Raw genomic sequence first — 14,091 nt, 5'->3', positions numbered from 1 at the left:
CAGGAAGTTTATTGTGAAGACTGATTACAGCCGAATTTACACTGGTGTTTTTTTCCTCATTCTGTCCTCAGTCATCAGCATGTTTAGACTCACAGCAGGAAACTACTGCCTCTCCAGATTACAGCCAAATATATACACTGGCAGTGCTTGCTTATCTTTTCTGATTTAAGGTACAAAGTTGTTTTGGGATGTCTCTGAGGGATCTTTCGTTTTTTAAAATGTCTGCAGATTTGAGATATGAAGCTGTGTGATTTGAAGAGCAGATCATGACTCAAAAGAGATTTTCTTTGACCCCTTGCTTGACGTCACACACAGGATGATGAATCATGCCATGAGATTCATACCTTAAACACAGCTATATCAACGGTGCCAATGCGGGGTGTCTTAAGAATGCAGGGTTTTTAGGTACTAAACCTCGACTCACTCCTCTTTATTCACACTTTGACAGGGGTGAACTTTAAGGAGGTGAACGAAGAGAACAAACAGAAGCTGTTCGGAGAGATCTACACTGCTATTGACACATTGGCGTTCACCTTTGGCAATGTGTAAGTACAATGTCATAACTGTGATTGCAATTCCCATGGCTCATTTCACTTCTGTGGGCTTTTCTTACTCCACCAAACTGCAGACAAGATGTGGATGCTATTTTTGTTTAACAGCAGTTTTTTTCAAATGTTTGTTTTCCCTTTCGATTCTGAGACTGATGATTAATGATTAATATACATCATCTGATGGGGTTTATACAGCACATTTGGAACAATCTAGTGCAAGGCAGAAAAACTGTTAACATTTAAGCATACATAATAAACAATAGTCATGAAATAGTATGAAGATAATATGGACAAAGATAAAACTAGATTGTAGACAGATGTACGTTATTGATCCAAAGTTTGGAAATTCTTGAATTCTTCCTTTAACAAGTAAAGCACTACAAATATTTCTGTGTAAATACTTGGCTTAAGTTTTTTTTTTCAAACCAACATTAAAGGTTAAGTGTGTAGGATTCAGGGACATCTAGCAGCGGAAGTGGTGTATAATATGTTTTCTATGTTTTCATTAGTTTCTAATCACCTGAAAACAAGAATCGCTGTGTTTTTGCTACCTTAGAATGAGCTGTTTGTATCTACATACGGAGTGGGTCCTTTTTCACTTTAGTCCGCCTTGTTTCTACAGTAGCCCAGATGAGACAAACAAAACACTGGCTCTAGATAGGGCCATTCGTGTTTTTTCGTGTCAGCCACCATTGTTCTCCTGCACACTTGGACCACTGGAGAATGTCAGTTTTGGAGCCTCCATGCTCGATGTTGTTAAAGCCTACTCGCAAAGCCTTTAAAGGGGCTTTCCACTTATTTTACAATGGCATTTTACAAAGTTTCAAAAAATAACCCTAATGATGTCATGTCAGATTGGGCTTAAAACTTGCAGACTTGAGGTTGCAAACTTGCAGAAGTTTTGCATTACAAACTGGGAGAGTTGGAAAAAAAGTGGACACTTAAAAGGCAGGGAACATCTAGTGAAAAACAAAATTTAGGTGCATTATGGGAACTGTAGGATCCCATGTTTTTGTAGCTTGACCAGCGCTAGGGTCAGCCAGCCTCTGCTGCATCTATTTAGACCACTGGAGTATCTCTCTCAACTAAAACAAACTAATTTCCGTTTTTGTTTTCTATTAAGAGTTTCTCAACTCAACTTATTGATTTGTGTTTCTGTTTTCCTCCAGAGTGTCTGACTTCCTTATGGGAGATGTAGAGAATGGATCAGTGTTGGGGCTCCCCCTGACTAAGAGAAGCAGGGTAAGCAAAGAACAATGTCTGTGTTTTATAGTTCTGTCAACACATCACACTCAATTGGTGTAATTAATTCAGCACAAGTGACATAATCACCTACCAGAGCATCAAAAAATGAACAGCTAATAAGAGTGTTTTCATATGGCTCCCACTCCAAAGAAACATTTATCTTAAGTTCATTCACTGCCCCATGGACACCAGGATGTGGCCTACTGCCACTGGATTGCCGTGCAAAAGATATAAAAGCAAAGTTCAGGGGTTAAGTGAGGGCTGGCTGTTGACGCATGTTCCCGAAATGGTCTCTGCAAATGATGAATTGATGCTATGTATTGTTGTTTTCCTGCTGTACATTTCAGAACAGCTCTGAGGAGGAAGTCAAGGCTCTGATAAGCCTTGTTTTAAGTGTGTTAGCATAGCGTACTGTGCTTTGAGTGGGAAATTCATCCGCCCTCATTGTAGAATTTTTTTTTCTTGTTTTCATCTGTCTGTTTTTCAGTCTTTTGAGAACCTCTCTGTGGAATCTGGAGGATCCGGTCCCGAGAAAGATGATCCGCCAGGTAAGACAGATCTCTGTAACACACAGCTACTGTACTCTGGTGCTGCTATGTGAATGTGTGGGGGGAAAGTTATCCTGGCATATTTGTTGGAAAAAAGCTTATAAATCAATTTTAAGCTTATCTACTTTTCCTGCTTTATTACTCTGGGCTCTGGCGTTGCTTGGGCTTATGTCACTGTTATTGCCGTGTTGTGGGGTTATCTTGGGTAAGAGCACAACTAGCTCTAAACTCTGGATGACCGGCCTCGTTAACCACTTATTAATACATCCAGCAGTCAGTCTGCTGTCGGTATGACTTATCCTCAAATGGTATTAGCCTGATTCGTGCTCACCCAAGGTCAGTGTGGGCTTTTCTCACTGACTCACTGTCACAGATGTTGCATCCCAAACTCACATGTAGCATGTCCAGCAGTGGTGGTAGGCATGTTGCATGGGGGTTGGGTGTTGCGGTCATGTTTAAGCCCAGAGTTACAACTCATGGGGGTGCGGTGTTTTTCACAGGGCCGTCTCCGCCAGTTCGGGCAGAGGAGGTGGACAGGACACTGCAGCGTCAGGACAGCGGGGTTGAGTCAGCGCTGCTCTATGCCAAGGCCTGGTCCAAGTACACCAAAGAGCTGCTGGCGTGGGTGGAGAAGCGTCTCAGTATGGGTGAGTGGGGGCAAAGCAGTTCTGACATCTTGGGGAGACAGTAGATAAATAGCACCTATCACGCTGACATGACAAAAGTCAGCTGTCGTGTGTGTGTGCTGAAACATGTACTTAACTGTAGTGCTTCATTACACAGTCTGGGTCGTGATGTCAGGGAATCTTTGAGATTTTTTCATGCGCATGTCATGCACATAAAAAGCAGCACTATAAACATGACAGCAATAGAGGTTTTATATTTTGATTAATTATAACAAAGATATTGAGATTTTCTTTAACAATTGCCTTCAGTTACCTGGTTTAAAATTCTGAAAATTTCTGTATCAAAGAACATGCAGGGAAAGATAAGGTAAATTTGCCTATAGCTTATTGAAACAAACTACCTACATTGTTATAAGAGAAAGCTACTTGACATTTGGCTTATTTAACTGTTCAACAACAGCTTACTGTGATGTTGCAAAATCCTGCTCATATGTACACGAGTTAAATGCAGATTTAAGGTGAGAACAAAGACTTTCTACCTTAAGCTGGTGAATTTGAAAGCAACCTTTCAGTGTCAAATTACACAAACATGCTTCTGCACAGTGGAGGTCATTTCTGAATGGAGGAGAATTTTAATTTTGACTGATTTGGAGATTGGAGTTTAAAATTAAGAGAAATACTCACTTTTAGATCAATGTAGGAAAAAACAAAACATATTTTGTGTATTTATTCATTTTCCTGATTGCTATTTTTATTAGTTTTATTGTCTCTTATTCGTTTTAGATTTTTTTAAGCCTTTTTTAATTTAAAATAGGACTACTTTCCAGATTTTTTTTATTATTATTTGCTCCTTGCAGAGACAGGTGGCTAAAAATGCTTGCGCTTAGACACAATGTCTAAACACAGCATTTTAGCTAGAGCCATAAATGTGGGGGGAGATTAATTAGGGGGCCAATTTCCTGAGAATTCTTTTCTCAATCACCTGAGCTGGGCTTAAAAACAATAAAGTCTTATCCTGGCTCAAGGTTGAGCGTGCAGTGTGTGAACCTTTGTTCACCACTGCGGTTTAATGAATGGTTTCAGTCTAATACTTAGTCATTTGGTCTGTCAACACATTGACACAAAGCACTCAGTCAGTACAGTACATTTTGTTATCAGGCAAACATACATGCTGTTTGTTTAACACATCCACTTGGGTTAATGCTTTGTTTACTGATTAATTATATAGATTTGTCTCATGACTCAAGGACATTGTGGGATTTAATCAGAACACGCTTTAATATATTTTTTCGGTAGTTGTTTTTCAGCAAGATTCAACAATAACCTCAGCACAAAGCAAATTTATGCATGCACGTAAATGATAACTTGAAGGCCTGTAGAGAGCACTGTATGTGTGAAACTTAATTAAACAGAACTTTGCTTTGGTCTCTTTGCAGATATTGAGTGTGCAAAAAGTTACGCCAAAATGGCCGAATCTGCCAAGACGCTTGCAAGTCAACAGGTGAGTAGACGTTGCAGTTGACATCACAATGTTTTAGCTGTTTGGGATTGACATCAAGACTTTCTCCTTCTCATTTTAGGAATTTATGCCTTTCCGTGAGATCTACATGACTGCATTCAAAAATGACACTGAATACAGCCAGCTGGTACTTCACACCACAGCAGTACTCCAAAGCAACAAATTTATGCAGGTAATCCAACAACACACACTTTCTGAACTGGGACTTTGGTTGTACAATGGAAACGAGGACTTACTGACTGTGTGTGTGTGTGTTGTGTGTGGGGGCTTACGTGTTTCTTTCCAGCCTCTCCTGTCCAGAAAGAATGAGCTGGACAAACTCCGAAAAGAGGTCAAGGAGCAGTGGCAGAGAGAGCAAAAGAAAATGGTGAGTTGATTGCCATAAAGGCTGCATTCTGTCGAGGGCCACACACAAACGCACACAGAATCTAAAGATGATTCACTGACCCGAGGCCTCGGTCCAAGGATGCTCTTGAAATGCCAAAGCCTAATATATGCATGCAAACAAATGCTTTGTTTTGTCATGTAGTCGTGCAGCCTGCAGGGACAATCAGTCTCTTCCATCTGTGACAGAATAAGCACCATTTACTAAGTTAATAACTCTTATTACAGAGCGGGATTAGTCATTTCTACATTATTGCTTTTAATTAGTTTTAATGTTAAGAACCTCTAGTAAAATTCCCACAAAATAAAAAGTCATTGAACATTAATTTTGTTTGTAATACTGTCTGAATTGCATTGATCTGGTCCTGTTTGGTTTGGTAATGGTTGTTACTGTACATAATGATTACAGTTAACCATTAACGTAAAATTAGGGCTGTCAAATGATTGATTTTTTAAATCGTGATTAGTTGCAGAATTTCTATAGTTGGTATTTTTTAATCACGTTTTCAATTCTTTTATTTTGCATATTTTGCATTTTCCATATTGACAGATTAAAGCAATTCTTACCGAGTTGTCTTGAATAGGAATCAAATGACAGCAAAGAAATAATTAGGACTAGCATAGAGTGGACATGTCTGTGAAAGGGGAGACTCATGGGTACCCACAGGACCAGTTTTTATTCAGATATCTTGAGGTCATAGGTCAACACAGCCCTGTGAGATGGCAATGCCATTTTTTCAATCATCAACATTTAGCCTAAGTTTGGAGCGTTACTCCGCCCCTTTACTGAGAAGCTAGCATGGCGTCATTGGTTTCATAAAAATGGGAATGTTGGCCAGCGATAAATGCGATTTGAAAAAAAATTAAGCTGTTAATTATGGACCCTTATTGCATCATGATTCATGCATTAACACTGACAGCCCTACTTAAAAGCTTTATTTTTTGCTTTAGCTTTGGTTATCATTGCTTGACTTGTACTTTTCATTTAAGTGGTTAGATGCATGATGTTGCACCATTTGCACATGTCAAACCTATCTTTGCACATACTGTATATGCAGTGTATGTTATTGTTTGTTTGTTGGTGTATTAACTTCTCATGTTTGCATCTCCAGAACGAGGCAGACAGTGCTCTTAGGAAGGCCCGGCTGCTGCAGGCTCAGCGGCAGGAGGAGTATGAGAAGGCCAAGGTGTCCACCAGCCGGCTGGAGGAGGAGCAGATCGGAGGAGGTGGAGGAGCAGCGGCTGTGAAACAGCTAGAGAAGAGGCGGAGGCTGGAGGAGGAGGCTCTGCAGAAGGTACAGCACCTCCTCCGATGGGCCTGTGGCTCTTTCATTGTGGTACATTGTAGATGTCCACACAGCCTGAATTCAGTTTAGACTTTTAAAAAAAAAAATTCAGATTCATTGACTTTTTGTTTGTTAAAGTTGGTTTTAATTATTTGATTTCACATACTTTTTATTATCATTTTTAACTTTAAGTATCATTGTTTGCCTTTTTAAAAATCCATTTTACTAATAGAGTAGTTGTTGTAAACAAGACGACTGACTAATGGAATATAAAAAACATCTAGTACTTTGTAGATCCATTTGTCAGAAAAATAAGAACCCAAGTACTCCTCACATACCCCTGTTTACAGTAGTTTGTCAGCTTTTATTGGATTCGATTATTGTTACAGAGAGACAAAAAAGGTGGAAAGGCAGATTTTAGGGATTTTAGGGAATTTCTCTCCAGTGACACTAAAAATGGCAGTTCAGTCCCAAGTCTGAGCCAATGAGAATCTTTGTTTATCAACTTTGGACTGTGTGACTCACACCGGTAAATGACATTCAGAGATTTGAGAATTTAAATGATTTGTCTCCCTTGTGTTGGCAGGCTGAGGAGGCCAGGGAGCACTGCAAAGCATGTCAGGTTGATGTTGCGGACAAGAGGGTCGATCTTGCCAACACCAAGAGTGAGATCATCACTCAGCTCCGAGAGATGGTCTCTCAGTGTGACCTCACCCTCAAGGCTGTAAGTTTATCATGTTTATTTTAAAATTCAGATCAGCTTGAATAACAGAAATAACACACTCCATTCTGGGCAGACTGATGAGGAGGCACTCAGTGCCTGATACACAGGTTGATATCGTTTGTCCCTCATTTCAGGTGACGGTCAATTGGTTCCAGCTCCAGCAGGCCCAGGTTGTGTCTCTCCCAGTCAACCACCAGAGTCTGTGTGAAAATGCCAAACTGTACGAGCCGGGCCAGCGCTATATCGACTTTGTCAGGAGTCTACCCACTGATGTGCCTCGTCTGGAGTCCCATTCGTTTGATTCGGCTGTCACACAAAACACAGGGTGAGACATCAAGACACTGCTACTAAGAAACATATGGGTTCAATGTCTTGTGTTACTGTTGGAGCGTCAACCTGGAGCCCCTTTGTAACTAAGTGACCACTAGAGACAACTTTTTAATTTTTTAAAATTGTTTTAAGAGAGACCACTGCAGTCCCAGTGGTGAAACAGAGTGACAGCATTACAGAAGGGACCCGACAGAGAAATTAAGCATTTTTCCCCTTACCATTCCCTGGTCCTAGGATGACCAACTTGACACTCAGCACAGGGTCTTCTTCAGAAATTTCATAAGAGGTGACTTAAAGCAGGAAAGCATCAGTCAGAAACATTAGTGACAGCTGGGGAGAGGAGTGCTTCTAAGAGTTTGTTGTGTTGGGGTACAGAAAGCTCACTGTTATCTGAAAGGTCTTCAGTGTCATGGCTGAAGCATTAGCTGATTTCGACAAGGTGGAAAACTTTGTGAGATTTCAGAACAAGACATCTCCTTAAGCAAGACTTGATTACTCACAGACCGGATCATGATGTCAGACATTCATAATAACAATCTGAGCCTGTCAATGGTAAAAACAAGTACTTTTAATGGGCTTGAATTGCCCATAGGAATTACATTGCAGCCTGTTTAACTGCTGCCCCTGCTGTGCTCTCTCTCAATACCAGACCAATTGCAAAAATTGGTGTCTTCATAACTTACTTTGAAACATGAGTAAACAGGGTCCTGGTTCAAAAATACTGACTACTATTGAGGATTGCGTCTAAATTTAACCAGCCCCTTGGTTATCAGTATTTATGTTAACATTGTCAGATCTTATCAAGGAAATGACTGAGTTATTTTTGTAAGACTGATAAAGTGGTCCATCATAGGATTCTCTGGGAGCGTGAATGTTTATTTATGGTAAACAAGTGGTCGTAAACACAGGGAAACTGAGTGTCTGCGATAGTCTGTGGTGCTGTAGATCTGTTGTGGTGAGAGGTGGAGAGATTGAGTGGGGAAGCTTGTTTTGGAAAGCGTAAAACAATTGGGTTGGCCAGGCTTCCTGCGGAAATGACTGTGGTCACGGGAGAGAGGAGCTGGGGCGGTGGGCTCGCCATCAGTTTCACTAAACCTCTGTGAAGTTTTTCAGTAGCTTTTGCACCATAAACATGTCTCAGAGTAAATTTAACATTTGGGTAATTATTTGTAACCAGTTCTTACAAGCTTTGGTTAAAAAAAATGTTAGTTTTAACCTTTACCCCTTTTAAAGAGTTTTGTTGACACTGGTTTGTGGTCACACACACACAGATGAAAAAGAGAGTGCTTTGTTCTTAGTTTTCTCCCCCCACACCCCCAACTCTGACCTCTCTGATCAAAAGAATTCGGCTCGGGACAGAGAGGAAATGAAACTTAGACACACACTTGTTCACGTGTATCCACTGGTCTTCAAAAGGTTAAATTTAGCCGCCTGACCTACATTCTCTATATTGTGAGATACATTAGAGTACTTCAGTGAACAATGGTTGACCTGGACTGCACACCGGCCATTGACAAGCCTATCAGTTAATCACGTTAAACTGTAATTAACTGCTGTCTTTGATGATAGGGTGGGGCTGATCTCGGGATATCAAGATTATTCAGGAATTTTTTGATTAGTGATGGAATTAGGAAATTTACTTGAAATCTACTGCAGTATCCCAAGTACAGATAGATCTCATTTGGAACTGTCTGTAGAAAGAAATGTTGTAATTGACTGTAAAAGTCATTAAAATTTAACATAGCTAGAGAAACAGGACCAAATTAGAGCTGAATGGAAGTAAAGTGCTTTGTTGTTCTTCAGATTTCTCCTTTTTTCCTTGTTATAGGGTGTAATTGTCAGGAGTTTAACCTTTTCCAGATTTTGTTGGAGTTGGAGAGTTTGTTGTTGCTGTATTTATTGTAAAAACCCCTCAGACACTTTTTTTTTCATTTTGAGCTTGATAGATAAAATTAACTTGACTTAAATAAATTCCTGTGATTAGTAATATTTTACCAGAACACAAATAGTATTTCAACAAAAACTCTGTTTTTAAAGGCTCCTTTCCCACTGGACCAAAACCCACTAATATCTGGCTTTTGTCTTTAGTGGGAAAGGTTACAATCAGCATTTATTCACAGGACAAATGACCCCACAGCACTCGTAGGTATTTATCAGCTCCAGCTTCAAATGGCAGTGGAAACACAATACCCAGGCGGACATGCTAATTTTTCGCCCCATTTCCAGCAGGACCATTTGTAACTTTTTGTCATCTCAGCCATAAATTCTGTCCATCTCCATCCAAGGAGAGCTCAAAGTTTATTCCAAATTAGTTTGCACCGTGTTAAAAAGAGAGGCTCATTAAGTAACAGATATACAGAAAGATGGAACCACTGTAATGTTTTCCATGCTGTTTTTTTTTTGTTTTGTGACATGGACACACTAGGAAAAAAACAGAAAGGCATATATGTCTCCTAGCAAAGAGAAAGTAATGCAACACTTTTGTAGAGGGTTTTTGTGAGTTAACCCCATAAATGTGCTAATTTTGGTTATAAAAAACAAGGATATCAGCTTAAATCAAACTGCCAGTTACTCCTGACGGTCAGTCTGGAGTACCTGCAGTAAAATCTTTATCCTGCCTTAAAGATATCTATTACAGTGATGTTTATTTTTAGTGTCCCATGAAAATGATACACTGTTGTTTTAGATGACCTTTAGAGGATTTACTCTTTTGTGTATACGGACCTGAACTGGCCTAGGCGTTCTGCGCATGTTCCATAGTCCCCACACCGGGCTTTGACCCGGAAGCCAAACAGCATAAATTCATAAAAGAAAGCAGGGAAATACAAAAGAAGAAAAAGAAAAACAAGACAAAGTTACCAAAAGAAGCGTAATGTGATGTAGCAGGTCAACCAGAAGAAGGTTCAATAGCAGCTAGCTGAAAGGGGGCATATTTCCACCTTCCATGACCCACCTTCTGTCAATAAAATAATTTGCTTGTATACTGGGACGAGAACTGTAGTCCAATTAAATGACCTATTTAAGTAATAACCATAGCATGGTTTAACTGTACATGTAAAAATACTGACTGTTTCAACTACACTTTATGCACAAAATGCATCTTGCTTGAACCTCAGTCCTTGAAGGCACTGTGAGTATATCAACATCGTCACTGTTTTCATTCTAAAATTTTCCTCCCTAGGTTGCCTTTCAACAAGCGCTTGCTGACAGGCAGCCACTCGTCCCACAGTAACCTGTCACATGCATCTGTGACCTCTGAACTCCTTGGTGCAGATGAAGTGGAAAGTCCCATCTCTGCCCAGCATGCCAGGATTGCAGAAAGGCGCTCCAACAGCAGCACTGACATCCAAGGTACGCAGCTTTACACTCAGCATATTAGCTCTTGCTCTCAATATAATGATGTGTAATCTCTAAGGAAGTGTCTGTAGTGATGATTTGGTCAAGAGATTTCATTGTATGCACACAGATAATACATTTTTTTTTTACCTTTTGTCCCTTGAGACCAAAATACAGTGCAGCCACATAAAAGACAGTTTGCTTTGTGAAAAGTGTGCAAAACTCCTGAATATGATGTGTGTAAAGGCTGAAGATAACAGAATCTTTCTCCCTTTGTTTTGTTTTTCCCATACACACATGTTGAATCCACCCAGATCTTTTTAGGCAGCACTGGGCGAATAGGTGCATCACTGATTTATGGGCTCCGCTGTTGAGGTGAAAAGATAACCGTAGTAAGCCTCATTTTGTCTTTCAATGTTGTGATATGTTTTTATCCAGCACTACGGATTCAGGCTTCATTTCGTCCCTGGGCCTCGGCCAGCCAGGGTGGAGGGATGTGCAGTGATTCAGAGAGTGCTGGAGGGAGCAGTGAGTCCCGCTCCATGGATTCCCCCACGGCAAGCCCAGGTATGATTGTTAAGGCGTACCTTGCCTATCTAAAGTTTAATGTAGCTTTTTTTTCCCCCAAGAGAAAAACTAGATGAAAACCTTTTTTTCTCAGGTTTTTTAAATGGGCAGGTTCCTTATTAATTCATTCATTTGCAGCCTGTCACCATCAGATTATTGGCTGTAATCTTTTGAGGAGCGTTGTATAACAACTTTAATCTTCTGCATAAATCTGTCAAAAAGCTGTTAAAAAAATAATAAATACATGTACTTCCTGTCAAGCTTTTAATTTTACTGCCTAACCAAGAGAGCCAAATCCTTCGGTTTACCACAGTTACATAACACTCAGCTCCAAATATCACATACAATGTATCAGTCTTGTGTCACTGACAGAGAAATCACACAAAGCAGATAAAAAAGGAGGGGCATTCCTCAGCGCTGACTGTCTTAAAAGCCCCTGGGTCCTGCAAACATTTTTCCCATTGAACTTGATGTTCACCCAACTTTGTTGGTGTGTTATCTCAAAATGGTGTTGCTTAGCAACCACTGACAGTGTTGCTCCTCTGTTGAACATTGTGCAACTCTGTTAGTCTACAACACATGCAAAGACATGACTTTTGTTGCTCAGAAACAGTGCATATGTTAAAATTGTTTCGATACACCAGTACTAGCTGCACTTTCGCGCTCTCTTATTGTTAATGTTTGCTAATGCCATTGTTCTGTTCTCTACGTACTGAAAAATTTAAGAAAATTTGTTTTCATGTCATAGCCTTGTCATATTTATCTCTTTATAACACATTTTAAATTTTCACAATTTCTGACTAATTTTCCCTGTGGTACTGAAGATGGTATGGAATATCATTTTATTTTTTATTTTTTTGCTGGTATTGTATTGAAGTTAGAAATTCCAGTAAAATGACAACATGATACATATGTTACACAGTGTAATGTCCTTGTACAGATAAGCTTCCGGAAACATCTGGATATAGCCAGTCTCCTCTAAGTGTTTGCAGATAAGATTTCCTTTTAAATCAATCAGTTCATGTAGAGTGATACAGCTGAAAACACTGAAAAATACACTATGTCCTCTTCAATAACTAACATTTAACAGTGACAAAGGTTCTGTTGTCAGCCTAAGGACATATCATACCCATACATTATATTAAATCTTTCTTGCTTAACTTTCAATACAAGGTTTTTATAGTTAATGAGTTAGAATGACTGCTTTTGGCTGGGGGAGGATGGTAGATTGCCCCCCACTTGACCCCAATGATCCATTCAACCCCCAAAGTGTAAACGACGGTGTGGGAGTTCACCCCTGACAAGCTAAAAATGGGGCCTATTGGAAATACTTGTCCACACAAGAGAGGTGTAAATCACTGCCAATCCCCTACTGTCAATTTGTTTATCATCAACATGAAGTTGACCACACTCTATCATTTGGTGCTTTTAAATTTAGGAAGTTGTCACAGTCCAGGGCCAAGGACTGAGAGAAAAATGGAGAGTGGAGCAGAAGTGATGTAATGTAACTGCGAAAATGTGGACTTACTGTTGTGTTCTGTTTTACCGTTCAGGAGACTTTAAGAGGAGATTACCCAGAACCCCCTCCACTGGCACCATGTCGTCTGCTGATGATCTGGATGAGAGAGAGCCTCCTTCACCCTCTGATAACGGTGAGTCAAACCCAAGAAAGCCACACTGTATGATACATTTTTTCTCTGTATTTTCTGTGTTTATTTGGTCTGTTTGTTTTTGTATGGTATTATTTTATTTATGCGACATTATTTCAATAAATGTAGTTTTTTGGGGGGATTGTCAGTTGCATTTTGTTTACTGCTGTAGCTGCATTTTCTCTGTTAATATGTATTATCTGAGAATGACCCTGTTTCCGGGCAGGTCCCTCTAGCATATACAAGAAGAAAAGAACATGACTTCTTTTGATGCTGCTTGTCCTTAATTTCTTCTTTCTCTCCGTTCACTCTGCAGGCCTATCTGAGATGGTAATCGAAACAGCCAGCTCTCCAGGTCCCTTTCGAAACACCCAGATGTCCAAGGCTGCTCAAACCCACAAGTTGAGGAAGCTCCGAGCGCCATCCAAGTGTCGTGAGTGCGACAGCCTGGTGGTGTTTCACGGAGCAGAGTGCGAGGAGGTAACCTTGGTTTCTTTTCTTTTTATTTAGTTTTAGGACTAATGGAACAAAACGCCAACTGTGAGCCTCCTTTTAGACTTTCATTAAATGTAGTGAGTCCAAAGCATTCAGAGTATTTCAAGTTCAAGGAGAACATTGCCAAAGTTTCACAATGGCGTCTTTATCGCTCATGGTGAGCAAAAATCAAACAAAAACAAAAGAGAAAGACCGCCTCGTCCCTCATCAAAACCTTTGAATAAAGGGAAAAGTTTAAACTGGCCACGGACTCTCCTCAGAGACCGAATCCACCAACTGGTCTCAGTCGGGGAACGGGCCGTGGAAACTGAAGACCTTTTGTTCATCTTCCGAGGAGTCGCCCCCATCACCCCTGTTTATTTTAGATCCAGTTCTCTCTATATTTATTAGAAACACTGAAGACAGGACAAAAACAAAACGGTTACAGGAAAGCTGTTTCTAAGATGGGTTATGTAATAGTGGCAGACACATTGATAAGACAAATAATATGAAATGTGTACTGGAATCATTCCATGGCATTTGTTCAAGGGAGTACCAAACACGAAGCTTTCCTGGTTGGCCTTTTGGTCTTAGTTTTAAGAAGTAACTCACAACTTAAAAATAGTTTTGAGTGCAAATATTTGTGCCCAAGCTGTAAACAACCTGAAACAGCTTGAATGGATTTGCTTTAGACGGGGGGGATGTAGAAACATGGTGTCTATTTGTCTCCATAAACATGCAGCTTCAACTGAAGATTGATTGCTATTAACTTAACCTTTATCCTTGTGTCATCCTGTTGCTACTCTAATGTTCAAAATGTTCAGTCCCATCACTTCTATTTCGATCTATGCC

At 40.1% G+C, this 14,091-nt stretch overlaps 1 protein-coding gene across 4 annotated transcripts in view; it reads left to right on the top strand.

Moving 5' to 3' along the window:
• Positions 1–14,091, top strand: part of arhgap29a (Rho GTPase activating protein 29a) — a 40,937-nt gene that overhangs the window by 22,399 nt on the left and 4,447 nt on the right. For all 4 annotated transcript variants that reach the window (XM_042510113.1, XM_042510112.1, XM_042510115.1 and 1 more), the window contains 14 exons: positions 449–545; positions 1,721–1,793; positions 2,284–2,344; positions 2,845–2,991; positions 4,407–4,471; positions 4,551–4,661; positions 4,776–4,856; positions 5,986–6,168; positions 6,746–6,883; positions 7,018–7,208; positions 10,395–10,564; positions 10,988–11,116; positions 12,670–12,768; positions 13,082–13,245. In XM_042510113.1, the coding sequence (XP_042366047.1) occupies positions 449–545; positions 1,721–1,793; positions 2,284–2,344; positions 2,845–2,991; positions 4,407–4,471; positions 4,551–4,661; positions 4,776–4,856; positions 5,986–6,168; positions 6,746–6,883; positions 7,018–7,208; positions 10,395–10,564; positions 10,988–11,116; positions 12,670–12,768; positions 13,082–13,245 (1,709 nt within the window). The remainder of the gene's footprint in view (positions 1–448; positions 546–1,720; positions 1,794–2,283; positions 2,345–2,844; positions 2,992–4,406; positions 4,472–4,550; positions 4,662–4,775; positions 4,857–5,985; positions 6,169–6,745; positions 6,884–7,017; positions 7,209–10,394; positions 10,565–10,987; positions 11,117–12,669; positions 12,769–13,081; positions 13,246–14,091) is intronic.

The sequence above is a fragment of the Plectropomus leopardus genome, chromosome 21, assembly GCF_008729295.1.
Source record: "Plectropomus leopardus isolate mb chromosome 21, YSFRI_Pleo_2.0, whole genome shotgun sequence".
NCBI lineage: Eukaryota > Metazoa > Chordata > Actinopteri > Perciformes > Serranidae > Plectropomus > Plectropomus leopardus.
The sequence above is the reverse complement of the archived record's forward strand: the minus strand, read 5'-3'. Positions and strand labels throughout refer to the sequence as shown.